The sequence below is a fragment of the Suillus discolor genome (assembly GCF_016758755.1).
Source record: "Suillus discolor strain FC423 chromosome Unknown F5147scaffold_15, whole genome shotgun sequence".
NCBI classification, from domain to species: Eukaryota; Fungi; Basidiomycota; class Agaricomycetes; order Boletales; family Suillaceae; genus Suillus; species Suillus discolor.
Window position 1 is genome coordinate 283,730 of NW_024541262.1, and position 13,191 is coordinate 296,920.

General features: G+C 47.2%; 7 protein-coding genes across 7 annotated transcripts; 3 read left to right on the top strand and 4 right to left on the bottom strand.

Moving 5' to 3' along the window:
* Positions 1 to 23: 23 nt before the first annotated feature.
* On the top strand, positions 24 to 1,973 carry F5147DRAFT_684553 (uncharacterized protein). Its single transcript, XM_041436609.1, has 6 exons — positions 24 to 273; positions 330 to 471; positions 585 to 758; positions 818 to 1,067; positions 1,121 to 1,265; positions 1,315 to 1,973. The coding sequence occupies exons 1-6, from the start codon at positions 42 to 44 to the stop codon at positions 1,722 to 1,724; spliced, it is 1,353 nt and encodes a 450-aa protein (XP_041295227.1). The 5' UTR covers positions 24 to 41; the 3' UTR covers positions 1,725 to 1,973.
* Positions 1,974 to 2,341: 368 nt separating this feature from the next.
* Positions 2,342 to 3,786, bottom strand: F5147DRAFT_684555 (CYTH-like domain-containing protein). The gene is made up of 5 exons (XM_041436610.1): positions 3,432 to 3,786; positions 3,331 to 3,386; positions 3,001 to 3,271; positions 2,818 to 2,948; positions 2,342 to 2,764 (listed from the first exon to the last, which is right to left on the bottom strand). The coding sequence occupies exons 1-5, from the start codon at positions 3,763 to 3,765 to the stop codon at positions 2,579 to 2,581; spliced, it is 978 nt and encodes a 325-aa protein (XP_041295228.1). The 5' UTR covers positions 3,766 to 3,786; the 3' UTR covers positions 2,342 to 2,578.
* On the bottom strand, positions 3,787 to 5,163 carry F5147DRAFT_684557 (Zinc/iron permease). The gene is made up of 5 exons (XM_041436611.1): positions 5,000 to 5,163; positions 4,876 to 4,951; positions 4,410 to 4,819; positions 4,175 to 4,356; positions 3,787 to 4,118 (listed from the first exon to the last, which is right to left on the bottom strand). Exons 1-5 carry the CDS (start codon positions 5,097 to 5,099, stop codon positions 3,957 to 3,959), a joined length of 930 nt encoding a protein of 309 aa, XP_041295229.1. The 5' UTR covers positions 5,100 to 5,163; the 3' UTR covers positions 3,787 to 3,956.
* A 1,179-nt stretch (positions 5,164 to 6,342) lies between these two features.
* On the bottom strand, positions 6,343 to 7,388 carry F5147DRAFT_632532 (uncharacterized protein). Its single transcript, XM_041432826.1, has 2 exons — positions 6,933 to 7,388; positions 6,343 to 6,856 (listed from the first exon to the last, which is right to left on the bottom strand). The coding sequence occupies exons 1-2, from the start codon at positions 7,360 to 7,362 to the stop codon at positions 6,810 to 6,812; spliced, it is 477 nt and encodes a 158-aa protein (XP_041295230.1). The 5' UTR covers positions 7,363 to 7,388; the 3' UTR covers positions 6,343 to 6,809.
* Positions 7,389 to 7,455: 67 nt separating this feature from the next.
* F5147DRAFT_684564 (mitochondrial K+-H+ exchange-related-domain-containing protein) lies at positions 7,456 to 9,252 on the top strand. The gene is made up of 6 exons (XM_041436612.1): positions 7,456 to 7,784; positions 7,847 to 8,017; positions 8,067 to 8,247; positions 8,332 to 8,391; positions 8,471 to 8,942; positions 8,992 to 9,252. The coding sequence occupies exons 1-5, from the start codon at positions 7,518 to 7,520 to the stop codon at positions 8,866 to 8,868; spliced, it is 1,077 nt and encodes a 358-aa protein (XP_041295231.1). The 5' UTR covers positions 7,456 to 7,517; the 3' UTR covers positions 8,869 to 8,942; positions 8,992 to 9,252.
* Positions 9,253 to 10,222: 970 nt separating this feature from the next.
* On the bottom strand, positions 10,223 to 10,837 carry F5147DRAFT_684569 (uncharacterized protein). Its single transcript, XM_041436613.1, has 2 exons — positions 10,713 to 10,837; positions 10,223 to 10,544 (listed from the first exon to the last, which is right to left on the bottom strand). Exon 2 carries the CDS (start codon positions 10,524 to 10,526, stop codon positions 10,311 to 10,313), a length of 216 nt encoding a protein of 71 aa, XP_041295232.1. The 5' UTR covers positions 10,527 to 10,544; positions 10,713 to 10,837; the 3' UTR covers positions 10,223 to 10,310.
* A 58-nt stretch (positions 10,838 to 10,895) lies between these two features.
* F5147DRAFT_684570 (NAD(P)-binding protein) lies at positions 10,896 to 12,626 on the top strand. The gene is made up of 8 exons (XM_041436614.1): positions 10,896 to 11,110; positions 11,177 to 11,411; positions 11,470 to 11,510; positions 11,568 to 11,728; positions 11,777 to 11,943; positions 11,994 to 12,436; positions 12,478 to 12,492; positions 12,542 to 12,626. The coding sequence occupies exons 1-8, from the start codon at positions 11,072 to 11,074 to the stop codon at positions 12,590 to 12,592; spliced, it is 1,152 nt and encodes a 383-aa protein (XP_041295233.1). The 5' UTR covers positions 10,896 to 11,071; the 3' UTR covers positions 12,593 to 12,626.
* The last annotated feature ends 565 nt before the right edge of the window (positions 12,627 to 13,191 follow it).

Genomic DNA, 13,191 nt, shown 5'->3' on the forward strand with positions numbered 1-13,191 from the left:
GGGCAAGCCAGCAGAATCTTCCCACGCTATCTACTTTCATCATGTCTACAGCGCGTCCGCGTCCAAGGCCACGTCCAGTGGCAAAGCCCAAGGCTGCATCGTCGACAACAGTCGACCCAAATTCAACACCGTCTCCAGTGCAACCATCCTCTTCTACGAGCACAACGCAAAATCCTATTGCAGGGAACAAGTTAGATGACGAAGATGCTATATTCTTGCGTAATCGCGGAAGAACCTCTCAATACTGGAACAAGCTTCGGGCAATGACAAAGGGTGTGTCTGCTCTCATATGTCATCACATCGATCTCACCCTGAAATCCGATGCTCAGACACTCCGTCCGACAAAGCTGACGATGACGACCTCGATTGGGGTGAACAGACTGAACCGGAATCTACCCCGAGGCATCGCAAGAAGAAATCAAATAAACAGCATGAATTACCTCGGTGGCAAACGGTGGACATAGTTACTCTGTGCGTGTGTCTCTCTAGTTCGTTGCTATATCTCGTGCTGTCAGAGTACCTCGGCATAGTACACGAATACCATCATGGTCGGCGGATCGGTTGTATTGATAGCTCCTCCGTAGCCTTTCTTCAGATAACGAAGAAGACGATTTTGAAATTACGGAGCACACACCAAGGATCTCATGTAACGATTCGCCCCCCCGAAAACGAAAAAGAGACCGTAGCCGCTCGAAATCTATTACGCCGCCCCCGCAACTTCCCATACACCAACTCAATAATGCAAGGGCATTGGTCAGGTTGTGTTAAACCACATCGGGCGAAGCTTGTGTCACTCACGAAGATTAATATTTACCAGACAAGCGCTTGCTGTTGCACCACGTCGGGCCCCGTCACCAATTGAAATTCCTGATGACCCAACGGACACTTCTGACTTGAATCCAGAGCTTGCAAAAATTGCCGAGGAAGTTCGTATAAGGGCTGTAACAACCAAGAACACGCCAGAACAAGGAGGCGGCCCTGAGATAGTTATCATCAAGGTTCGATGGCAGCCTCATCCACTGAATATAGCTGGTGCAAAGGATGTTTGGAACTTTAAAATGAAAAGAGTGGGTGCCTTTGGCAATGAGTGGCACCGCTAATGATACTAACTCTTTGTTAGCATGACACATTCCAGTACTTGTTTGAGGAGTTAGCAGACTTGGCCGCTGTCTTGGTAGACCATCTTGTCGTTAGTCATGATGGAAAGCGTTTGTTTGCTTCAGGCACACCTCATAGTCTTCGAATTTGGGCAGAAGGAGAGCTCGGTGCGTTATTCTCGGTGCGCGGGGACGTGAAACTGAACATCTTTAATAGAAGCATGTGATCAAACAACTTGGGATTACGTACGTGCTCAACGCCATCAACAGGCTCCAAAAGCCGCTCAGTCCTCAAAGAATTCACCGTCTCCGGAAAGGGAATCAGACTCAGAGTCGGAAGCCGAGTCCACTGGCGGTGACAAACTCAAACTTGTACTCAGATCCGCGGCTACCGAGGAAAACGTTAATCTTACAGTCCGACCTACAACAACGTGTGGAGCCATCGTGAAAGCGTTTCTCAAGGCAGCCGGTCTATCCGATCAATATCCTATTTCTTCTTCAAAGGACAAGCAGACAGCACAAGCGATGCCTCAGCTAATGGTTGACGGTGACAAGATGGCAGATGACATGGAAATCGGAGAGGCAGATCTAGATGATGGAGACCTGGTCGAAGTTGTTGGATTGTGATTGCACTGATACCGGTTTGAATCTTTTCAGTTAGTCTGGGACATTGCATTATCATCTTACTGTTGTACTCTCACGCTAGTAGGCCTGGGAAGGAGGGTTTTGTCGAACACAAGTTACCATCTGTCAAACTGTCTACGAGAACGCTGTGCTTACTTTCGCATCTACTCGACATCTCGGGTATTCGACCGAGGCCTCAAATAGTTTTGTCCTTCTCGTCGCATAATGCTGTCAAACTGCCCCGTTTGCCTGAATCAACCTCTAACCGCCTCAATTGATCCGGCACTACACGTGATATCCATGAGAGTCTCCTAGTTAGGGTTAGTTAACTTTGCTTTCCTGAGCTTTGGAGAGTGTCCGTGGGATCTTCGTGTTCAATAACTGCGACATTTCAATCTGTTGCAGCAACTCATAACATGTCACATCGTGAATGTAAGTTCGTTCAAACCCTAACCCGTCCTGAGACAGTACGGATCGGTATATATTTAAGGCTCGAGGATTGTGTGTAGTTTCAAATGTCAGAGACATAGCCTGAGGGCGTGCTGATTCACCCCGCTGAGTACTAAAAGAAATTCATAACAAACGATGACGGTAGAGCGGGGTATGCACTTCTCGACTGCGCGTCATGTGATACTGATCAAGTAGAAGTTGGACGTTTGCAAATAATGTATGTGGTATAAGCATATGGCCTAGCTTGACATTGCGTTCATTTTGGTGTGAAAATGGGAGTCGAGGACTTGAAACGTGAGCGACATTGGAAACCAACTACTATCACATAGTAGTAGTCACTAGCGCTCGTAATTCGGAATGCTCGAATATTACTTATTTATAGCTTCTGAAGAGTAACTCAAATGTAGTTACGTGTGCCAGCCATCGTTCGCGTTCTTCACCAGTATTCTGGCGTTATTGACAAACGATCGAATAAGCTCATCAAACGCGTTGCGGTCAATTTCTGACGCATTTGGATCCCCGCGTTTGGAAGCAGTCGAAAGCAGCAATGCTGAGCGAGCGATCTCCACCTCCAACTCATGAAAAACTTGAGGCTTCGTGGAGATATTTTAGTATCGTATCCACGACAATTCAAAGGACATCATACCGGTACCGGTGGATTAGATGTCGTATTGTTACTGGAATGGACTTGGGTCAGGTCGATGTTGAACTCCTCATGAGAGTAGCATATCCTATCTTTCCGTCGTATGTGGGTTGGAGATCCAACGGGATGGGGAACTATCGAGTAATCGTCATCATCGACTACCTGATAGAATGCATACAAGCATACCTGGAACTTCGAGCGACACGCTGACCCTCCAATCCGCCGCCCTCTTGGGACTAAATATGTTGAGGTCCCCAAGCCTTATTTTGCGTGTTATTTCAAGAACGGTATTACTCTTCTCCTCGCGAGTAACGCGTATTTTTTCTCGATCCTCGGATAGATAGAAGGAATCGACCACTTTGACATGGGTATACTCCAGGGGAGAAGTCGGGTGAGACGGTTGAGATGATATTCGTTTCAGATCGTTGAGCATGTTATTGAAGTGCCTGTGCTGGTTCTGCCGTTCCAAATGATCGCGTGAGCTATAGTTGAAGGACTACATGAAACGGAGCTGACAAGAGACATATTGGATTCGAATCGAACGTCAACCTCATTCAAGTTCGGGATCAAGACTACCGATTGTCAGGCAAGGATCACGAACGACTTGGTGAACATACTTGTCTCCACAAGAACTGGCAATACCAGCCGCTGCCCACTTGTGCGGTCCCTCAGGACACCAAGCTTTGCTTCTACCTCGATTTTTGCATCTGGATAAACAGGTCTCGTCACGATCATATGGTGAACGAAATCAGCGATCTCTCGAATGAATTCATCAAGAGGCTCGACACCGAGAATTGATAACGACAATGGAGGCAAACTAGTGTTCATGGTGGAAGGAACAGATGATTGATTGACTTTTGTGGCTTCGAAAGACTGGTCATTATGGCGGGCTCGTTTTAGTGGCGGTGATTCTTTATCATCAGACTGAGAATCATGACTGTCGTCCGACATGAGAGAAGTGAACAATGAAGCTGGCCGCTCAGGCAATTCAAACACATGTTGACCTTTCTACCCTGAGGCCTGGGATGATTGGGATCAACCTGGGATGTAACTAAACCCTATAAATTCCGCGTCTAGGCAGCATCTAGTCCTAGTGACCATTAACGTGTATTCTTTAAATTTATCTCAGACATGCAACGGCATTAATGACCATGGCCCAGCATTGCACTAATTATAAATGGGAAAAACATTCCCAGCAACAGGAGAAGCGTTCGTGACGTTTTGGTGATGGTTTCTTGAGTGGATGAAAGTGTGGCTTCTGAAGGCGACTTCACTACTGTCGCTACATAGAGAAAGGTACCTCCCTGTGGCGCATCAAGTCATCAGTACCAATTGACGGTAAGAGACTAATGGATCTTACGCTAAATAGTAAGGGCGTTCCAACCGACAGGTTATTTCCATCACCGGTGTGGGTGTACAATATATAAGAGAGGATGGCGCTAACTGGCGTAGCGAGACTGAAAAGTAGCAAGTGTCTTTTGCACTCTGAAGGAGAAAGGGATGTTTCCAAGAGGGAGGATGTTAGAGCTAACGCCGTGGGTGCTGTTGTCTGTGGTCAGCAGGATGAATGAGTAATAGAAAGCCATCAGGCGTACCCTTATGTATTATGATAGCCAAGAAAACAACGAAAGATAAAGCACCCGATCGTGTCTCAAGAGACGACACGCCTAATGCGTATCCATCGACTAAAGCATGCACTGTAAGTCCTAATGACAGTGGGTATGCGCGTTGTAAGCTCGAGGAAGGTGCATGTCGCAACATTTGCCAAGTAGACGCGTGTGAACCGGGTAGTGTCATACCCTCCTCACGCTCAAGCTCATCAAGCGTGATATCAAAGTGGACATCTTCTACTTCGTGGCGAATCTCCAGAGGCAGCGGTCGAGCATGTGGGGATATATACTCCTCCACGAGGAACATGAACGCAAACCCCAAAAGTATGCACAACGCGATCTTGTGAGAGTACGATTCTGGTTCAGGGTCGCCGGCGATCGTGCTTGCTACACCTCTGTCAATACTTTAACTTAGGGCAGGAACTGTGCAGGAAAAGATATCAAGACGCACTCGGGAATAATGACGCCAAGTGCAGCACCAATGAGTAATCCAGTACTCAAGGTAGACAATTTCGCCAAGTGACTTTCTGCGAATTATAATGACGCTTAATCCAAGTACAAAGCGTAGTGCATACTAGTCATTGACAACGACAGCGGTACGAGGCCAGCCCCAAAGGACGCAGCTCCCATGACTAGGGACATAGACATCATGCGCAGGAAACCACTGGATGCCATTCCGCTCGTAAGATCAGGATTGGTACGATTGGTGTATGTCTTTGCAAAGCAACCAGGATGAAGTGTGACCTTAACGTACATGTACCGTACACTGTTTTACCAATTCGCGGAGTTTGAATGTTCTCATCCCAACTTTGCTTCCGTGCGATGCGATGTACAAGACACTTAAAGCTCTCAGGACACTTGCGAACGATTTGTCAAACAAGCGTGCAAATTATGGAAGACGGCGATTTTGTTTCAAGAGAGACCCATCTGATATTGCTTCGAATAAGCCGGCCGACCATCACCACTCGCGACGATCGGTTTCAGGTAGACCAGCCAGTGACTGGCAGTGGCCCATCTGGATCCCCTACAGCAAGGTTCGAATACTAGCAAGATGTTGGACTTTGGGATGTTTAATGAGGAACAGTCGACAAAGGATGCATGGCCTGACAAATTTGTGCGTGTTTGCCGACTCGATAAACGGATCTGATTCATCTGAATGGTCTTGATCTAACCATCTTTGCATCCCAGAGTTATTTACGCTAACCTTTAATTCTCTCATTCATCTAGAATGTCTGGTTTAATTTACCGTTCAAATGAAAGCGTGTTCGGAGCGTCTATTCTCTCGATCCCGAATATTGAGATCTATGCTATCGTAACCCTATCGCATATGTGGCGGAGGTTAACGTTCAGTTGCGCAATCTGCGACCATATACGCCATACGGCCGCGATGTATCGAACCAGCCCAGCTTATACCGCGGACGAGTCAAGTAAACCCTTCACTCTGGAAACATTTTGCAGTCTCATAGAACTTATGGTCTTAAATTAGCACTTGGACCCCACTGTCTACATTTTCTAAAAACAAATAATTCGGTTTGTTATTGAGTTATTGACACTTCTTCGATGACTAACCTCAGAGCCGAACCATGCCAGTTAACCAGCAGGACCTCTAATTAATATTAGTATATACATTGACGCTGACGCCTGAGGGTGAAAGTTCCGAGCCAAGGCCCGGGAAGATGGGTGTGCCTCGACGGACAGTTCCAGAGCCCCTTTCTTGACGATGAACCCAATCACCTACTTCGCAAGCAACGTTGGCGCAAACTCCTGCGATAAGAAGTCCCCCCGCACTCAAATGGAACAATAGGATCCAACATAGGGCCTACCAACCCGAAGCTTCGAAGAACATATATTTGAATTTGTTTTTTTACTAACAAACACGCGAACTTCTTGTTTCTCTCGATCCAAGAGGGCAAATTGAGCTGGTTTGCCCGTCGGTGTATAGTCAGAGATTCCGGCAGTACTAGCCCCACTTCAGGGAGTGTTAACCAATGCGTATTGTATGGTGGCGCGAGTACCGCATGATCTATTGGAACGAGGTTCTTCATACATGAATTTGAATAGTCAAGATTGAATTGTCGGTCCGATGTTACAAACTTGCACATTCGATATACAATCTACCCTGGTCGGAAGATTTACAACATAGGGAGTTCATCTTACATTTGTTGCCGCGGGCTGATATGGAAGAGAATCATGCAAGTTCCGCGCTATCAAAGAACGAGAACAATTCAGAGATGTCACTTCGTGCGCTCAAAAGACGTTCCCGTTGGTCCAATACGAGAACGACAATGATACAACTGGCTATTTGACGTGATGATAGAGGTTAACAGTAGAAACTTCAGGCAAGAATTATCCCTCACCAACGACTTAGATAGTGTAGTGCATCAATCAGCTCAGGCTTTTAATGGCTGTCTCCAAGAACGGATCTCCAAATTCTATAAGTAACAGTATACGACAATAGTCAGATTGTCAGATTGAGTATCAGCAAACGTGCAATCATGGCTGACTGACCTTTTCTAAGTTGTTCCGCCATTAAAACATCAACAAGATCTTCCTTATCACGTCTGTTTCCGTGCTCGCTTTTCGACCCCCAGGCATTATTCGCAGTCATTCCAACGTTACTTCCTCCCGCATTTTGATTTTGGCTTTCAGTCATTCTGCGGGAATTTCCCCCCATGCTCATTGCATCCTCTCGTCTCCTCGTCTTTGGATCTCTCCGTGAAGGACCATCGAAGGAAGAGCCGCCAGGCAGGCGGCGCTTAGATCCAGGGCTAGGCATCACCGACGAGATGTTTCCTAATATTTGAGTCGTAGCGGAATGGAGGAACGATGTATGAGAATCGCGGGCGCTCGGGCCACTTGCTGCGAACTGGAAGTCATCAGGTGGAGGTGAATCAGATGAATCAGTTGAGATCGGAGAATCTGGATCAGGAGAATTCATGGTGGACAGCACTGATCACATTCACGATGCAAGTCGCGTTCATTCCTGATTCCTCGCTGCCACATGTCACGTGGTCCACTACCAACCTTCGGAGGTACTAGTTGCTGCTGTCCCAGACCTCACTACTAGTTCTGAGTATTCTTGCTTTTAGGATCATGTCTGCTCTTCCTAAAGCGATGCGTACAATGCGTATCATTGCTTTGCCTCTTTCTCGCCCAAATATTCCACCTGATCATGGCCTGAAGCCACACGCAATTTTTAACCCCAACCGCATGCTTATTTTCTACCACTTTGACCTCTCTCAAGGCAACAGTGTTAAAATCCAAGATCAGTCTGGTATAAAGCGAGCGGTGAAGTGGGCGTCCATAAAAGCTGCCGACCTTTGGGCTGGTTTTGGAAAGGCACCTGAAGGCAGTTGGAAGGCAAGTCATTTTCCCTGAAATATTGCGTCCGGCCGTCATTTTTAAATATCTCGGTCATCTAGTTGCGAACTTATGAGTTTGGCGAACGCATCATCGATCGCATAGACTTCGAGGAGCTAGCCCTGAAAGGCGTTGACCCTTCTTTAGGGCCATCGATTACTCATGCAGATGTAACACGAAAAGCAAATGAGGTAAATTTTTCGGAGAAGCAAAGTCCGACGGAGGCCTTGCGAGTAAGATGAATGACTCTCTATCCGAGCGTGTATTGACCTTGCCTGATAGATACCCCTCATTTATCCACCATCCATTTACGCTTCGCTACCACCCACGGGTGTGAATGAAGTGTCGCATCCCTCAATTGTGCACCTCCGCACGCTTCTAACCAGTCGGGAGCCCCGGCATCGCAAAGGATTTTGGATGTGGATGGCAATTGCACCACTTACGGCCCCCTTCATCATTGTCCGTGAGTCTTCCGGTCGCGACGCGTTACCGAGTAACGTGTTTTCTCACACCTCCGACCTTCTTTTGAATTTATATATGGTTATAGCCGTCATACCCAACCTGCCATTCTTCTTCTGTGTATGGAGATCTTGGTCACATTACAGAGGTCGGTGCAGTCTTTTTTTGAGACGGAATGGCCTTTCTTTTCGTTTCTTCTTGTGGACAGCTCTGACCACCCTATACAGCATATAGAACTTCGCAATACCTGTCGTCCCTTTTAGATCAGGGGTTGATCACGCCAGAGCCAAGCGCAGCACTTGATCAACTCTACACTTCTTACGTCCCATCCTTATCGAACATTGAAAGTTTGCGTTCGCCGACGGCTCCCCCTCTCCGATCCGCGGCTTCATTACCACCAAATTCTCCAAACGTGAATAACGGCCACCCGTCTCATGATCCGACAGCTTCTTCATCACAGCCTGATGTATCTAACGTACACAAGACCTCCCAACGGCTATTACTTACTCGCAAAGCCATTCCGCAGATCTTACAGCTTTTTGGTCTTCCACAATCGTCGGCAGCAGACATGTATCGCGCAGTAGAACAAGTGCGCGGACGTCTCGGAGGAACATCCGGCCGGTGATAGTTGATAATGAGCTACGTATTTGCTTCTGCTTAATATTGGGGTGACAAGTTTGATGGACATTAAATCCCATGGTGAGCAATGCGACGCGTATGATTGGCTGTATTGATAAAGTTGTTTTAGCTCTATCACTCCTTTCACTAGTAGAAGTATTAGATCGTGAGTACGGATTTGCAAGGGGTTCGGCACGGAACGTCTTTGAATAGACGTTCTCGATGGTTTTTCATTCTGATCTGATCATGTTAGAAAAGGCACTCTGTATTTGTAAGCCTGTTTGTTATCCTCGAGGCAGCATGTTTGACACGCTAGGGCTAAATGAGATATTTTCAAAATTAGCACTGATCTTGTATACTTAACTTATCACATCAACTTTAGAACAAGTCCATATCAATAACCTGGACAATTCGGCATTGGCAGGCGTCATTAAACGTCATCACATGCGAGCAGGATGACTCTTCGGCATCGGGGGTTCATCTTAAATGCGGTTCCTGTTATTGGCTACTGTCATAGAGCGTTGGCCCGTGGAGATGCTGACTGCATTCCACTGTTAGCTTCGGTGCAAGCTCCCTCAATAGGGATCGAGCCTGATTCACAAACCACCATGAACTGGTCCAGGCTCGGACGAACCTTGCACCAACCCGGCCCCAAATCACACGCACGGCCTCCCGTTTGTCGGTGCTTGACATCACCTCTCAGATCACATCTACGTCGGCTCACGGCTTAATTGTGATATCGGTATGTGATCTTTCGCTACGGCCTTCAGAGAGTAATACCGACCACAATTCAAAGACACTCCCACTCAAGACCTGTACGGGGCTTGCGCTCAAAAAGCCTCGTGTCTATTGATATCTTTCGGTATCAAGGAACGGCCTGCCGATCACCACCGCCAATGAACTTTGGCCTGTAGCAAGATACGTACAAGTACTGTAGAATCTGAAGGTCATGACGCTCAAGGTGCCACCGCTAATCAGAACAACAGACGCACTAACCAATATTGACATGCTTACCATACCACCGGACTTAATGACAGGGTTCTCCACACTAGTGCATCGTGATCTATGCTGCACTTGTCAAATGAGCCCATTCAGGCTGTCCTATTCAATAGAATCCCGCAGACGGTACCTCGCAGTTACTGCTTAAGGCCTGAGGCTTTGGCAGTTAAGTTATTAGGTTTCACGAATAGGCGTAAGTGCTAGTGATGGAGTCTCGGTTACCTCGTCATCTGATCGATGCATAGGTCTAACTGCAAATCAAACGGCGACGTCATCAATGTGTCTAAGTAATATGTGCGGTATACGGGCCTAAACAAATATCAATTGGCAAATTGCAGATCGGCGACCCTATAGGGACCCCCACACTGACGATGAGTTGTTCGTTAGTAGCTTGTGGCGTTTCCCAGCCATTGCCCCTAGCTTGATGTCTCTTGCTCCGTTGGAGTGCTTTCACCTGTTCTCTCCTTGGCGCACTCTGCCAGTGAATTCGAACAATGTTAATGATGCCATCACTGTCAAGTCGTTGAGTGATGCACAAGTTAACACAACTGTACTCTTAGTATAGTATTCAAAAGGAGAGTGCATTACTTTGAAGGTACTATATAAGACAGATGTGCTGCGTACTAGAATAAGTACAAGACAACCGACACTGGGGACTCGGAGCATCACAGGACACGTCACTAGCCATGGCGAGCTAAGAGAGACAAGGTTTGTACTACGTCGTGGTGTGGAACAAAGTGAAGGATTCCAAAGGCAGGACTAAGTCTGCGTCACGTACTGCACCCGAAACCACGCATTTCCCTCGTTCCTCCGTATGCTATGAACTCGGAGCATCACAGGACACGTCACTAGGGCATCATAGGACACCAATGTTCCACTGGTTGCCCCAAAGTGCACAACAGTCTTGACCTTGCCTTGGCACTCTGGCTAGCGTTCTGACATTAATAGTTCTACTTACAAACAACCATCAATAGCCCCTATATAATTCATGATGAAACGATTAATTATCTTATGTAAATTCGGTTCTTCTTTCAAGTTCGCTTTCGCTCTGAAGGTTTAATCAGTCATCATTGAATATTTTGAAGACTCGTACTGATTAGATGTGAATTTTGATTCTGAGAAAGACTGTGTCACAGCCTTGACCAGACTCGGGAGTCGGAAACAGTACCGGACGTTCTCACCGTGACCTTACATTGCAACACTTGCCTATCATGTTCTCCATCTTTGGTGTGTTCAAGCGCGTTTATGCGGTAAGTCGGTTTCCAGTACAGATCATACTAGGACTAGGCCGTACTATCTCACTATTTTTATCGCAGGCTTTCATTAGTCCACCTCACCCACCCAACGTGGCAGATAACGATGCTTCTCCTCCCCTGAAAATTGGTATTCTAGGGGCAGCCGCAATTGCTCCTCCTGCTCTTGTTCTGCCTGCGAAAAGCCATCCGGAGGTAGAACTTTATGCTGTCGCAGCGCGGGACATCAGTCGCGCCGAGAATTTCGCGAAGAAGCATGGTTTCAAGAAGTGGTATGGAGGGAAAGATGGATACCAAGGTAAGCTAGACAGTATGTTGATAGAGTGGCGCCCTTTTTGTTTACTGCTGCATGACAGACCTTCTCGATGACCCCGCGGTAGACATGGTCTATAACCCCGTGCGTGCCAATTGAATACCGTTGCGTGCGAAGTTTCTGTGACTAAGGGCCCGCTAGCTGCCTAATGGTTTACATTACGAATGGACAATGAAGGCTCTTGCTGCCGGAAAGCATGTGCTCTTGGAGAAGCCCAGTGGTAATACCGCCGAAGAAACGAGGCGCATGTTTTCTCTCGCGGACCAGAAGGGGCTCGTTCTTCTTGAGGCATTCCACTATAGGTAAGTGTCTTTCTGATCGTAACAAAGCACCGTCTTGACGTATATCAGGTTTCACCCTGCTATTCAACGTGTCAGGGCCATCATTGACAATGGCGAACTGGGCGCTATCAAGGAAGTAAATGCAACTCTTACGCTCCCGAAGGGTGTGGTTGGCAACGATGATGATATTCGGATGAAATACGATCTTGGTGGTGGTGCGATGATGGATTGCGGATGTCAGCTTCCCTTTCTCCTGCGATGAGCCCTTCTAACATGATCTTACAAGGTTATCCATTAAGCTGTGTTCGTTATCTTGCATCAAGCAACCCTACTGCGGTGATATCCGCAACCGCGGTACGGTACCCAAGAGATCCACGTATTGATACAGGCACCACTGCCAATCTCACTTTTGCTTCCTCGAAGCCTAGCGAGGAGCCAGTGAGGTCCACTATCAAATGCGACTTTGCCGTCCCTCCCCGATGGGGCTTTATCCCTCACTGGCCGGAAATTTCCGTCCACGCAGTTTGTGAACGTGGCTCTATCGATGTGTTCAACTTCGTGATGCCTGTGATTTACCATTCTATCACTGTGAGACCTGACGGTGACGTTCCGAGGACCGAGAGGGTATACACGTTCGAGGGTGGTAAAGGAGAGGAGTGGTGGTCCACCTACAGGTACCAGCTGGAAGCTTTTGTAGACAAGGTTAAGGGCCGAACACCACAAACCTGGGTGAGCCCGAGGACTCCATTGCAAATATGGAATGGATAGAGAAAATTTATGAAGAGGTGAGTGAGTGTCACATCTCGGCGATAATCTGTCTAATTGGACATGCAGAGTGGACTTGGGTCTCGACCCCAATCTACATATGTCCTCCCAACAGCTTGATGTTAGATTGGTTATTGTCATGCGTGTTTCAAAGGTTTGAGAAATATCATCATCAACCGCACAAGTATTTTGTTACCTTATACTACACGGACCATGATCTGTTACTTATTAGTTGCAATGTGTGATGACATAACAACTCAGTCAATCCCAGCATACATTTGCGACATTCAAACTGAGATCACAGGAGAAACCTGAATTCAACGGTCTACAAATACTGTACACAACTTATCTACATATCGACCACGAGGACAGTGATGGATTTTAGAATGATCGTATCGGAGACGATTGTCCCCAATGCAGTTGGTAGGTCAATGTTGGATCTTTGCTGTTTCGGGAGGCATAAAGTTGGCTCGTGTGTGATCAATCTCCGGCCAAGCGCCAAGCGCTGTCGATCTAACCATACAGTAAACAGCTAATGATAGCAATCACGAAGGCGTGATGCTGGGAGGATTCGGATGGGACGAACAGCAAGTGGTTTGAGTTGTAAGAGTGACAGCAGGTGAAACAAGTACCCCGAAGACCATTGTACCGGACAAAGCATCAATGTACTTATCTCCGCTGAATCTCCACTGCACTGGTGTACTCTTGAGACCATGTGC

Excerpts from the sequence above, each read along its gene's own strand:
- F5147DRAFT_684553 (XM_041436609.1), top strand. The coding sequence starts at position 42 with ATGTCTACAGCGCGTCCGCGTCCAAGGCCACGTCCAGTGGCAAAGCCC. Across the intron at positions 274-329 it reads GCTTCGGGCAATGACAAAGG|ACACTCCGTCCGACAAAGCT; the intron begins GTGTGTCTGCTC and ends TCCGATGCTCAG. Across the intron at positions 472-584 it reads ACGGTGGACATAGTTACTCT|CCTTTCTTCAGATAACGAAG; the intron begins GTGCGTGTGTCT and ends GCTCCTCCGTAG.
- F5147DRAFT_684555 (XM_041436610.1), bottom strand. The coding sequence starts at position 3,765 with ATGTCGGACGACAGTCATGATTCTCAGTCTGATGATAAAGAATCACCG. Across the intron at positions 3,272-3,330 it reads TCGAATCCAATATGTCTCTT|AACCAGCACAGGCACTTCAA; the intron begins GTCAGCTCCGTT and ends TTGGAACGGCAG. Across the intron at positions 2,765-2,817 it reads CATCTAATCCACCGGTACCG|CCTCAAGTTTTTCATGAGTT; the intron begins GTATGATGTCCT and ends ATCTCCACGAAG.
- F5147DRAFT_684557 (XM_041436611.1), bottom strand. The coding sequence starts at position 5,099 with ATGGCATCCAGTGGTTTCCTGCGCATGATGTCTATGTCCCTAGTCATG. Across the intron at positions 4,952-4,999 it reads GCTGTCGTTGTCAATGACTA|AAAGTCACTTGGCGAAATTG; the intron begins GTATGCACTACG and ends TATAATTCGCAG. Across the intron at positions 4,119-4,174 it reads GAACGCCCTTACTATTTAGC|GGAGGTACCTTTCTCTATGT; the intron begins GTAAGATCCATT and ends GATGCGCCACAG.
- F5147DRAFT_632532 (XM_041432826.1), bottom strand. The coding sequence starts at position 7,362 with ATGAATTCTCCTGATCCAGATTCTCCGATCTCAACTGATTCATCTGAT. Across the intron at positions 6,857-6,932 it reads GGCGGAACAACTTAGAAAAG|AATTTGGAGATCCGTTCTTG; the intron begins GTCAGTCAGCCA and ends TGTTACTTATAG.
- F5147DRAFT_684564 (XM_041436612.1), top strand. The coding sequence starts at position 7,518 with ATGTCTGCTCTTCCTAAAGCGATGCGTACAATGCGTATCATTGCTTTG. Across the intron at positions 7,785-7,846 it reads CACCTGAAGGCAGTTGGAAG|TTGCGAACTTATGAGTTTGG; the intron begins GCAAGTCATTTT and ends TCGGTCATCTAG. Across the intron at positions 8,018-8,066 it reads GTCCGACGGAGGCCTTGCGA|ATACCCCTCATTTATCCACC; the intron begins GTAAGATGAATG and ends CTTGCCTGATAG.
- F5147DRAFT_684569 (XM_041436613.1), bottom strand. The coding sequence starts at position 10,526 with ATGCTCCGAGTCCCCAGTGTCGGTTGTCTTGTACTTATTCTAGTACGC.
- F5147DRAFT_684570 (XM_041436614.1), top strand. The coding sequence starts at position 11,072 with ATGTTCTCCATCTTTGGTGTGTTCAAGCGCGTTTATGCG. Across the intron at positions 11,412-11,469 it reads AGGGAAAGATGGATACCAAG|ACCTTCTCGATGACCCCGCG; the intron begins GTAAGCTAGACA and ends GCTGCATGACAG. Across the intron at positions 11,944-11,993 it reads TGCGATGATGGATTGCGGAT|GTTATCCATTAAGCTGTGTT; the intron begins GTCAGCTTCCCT and ends TGATCTTACAAG.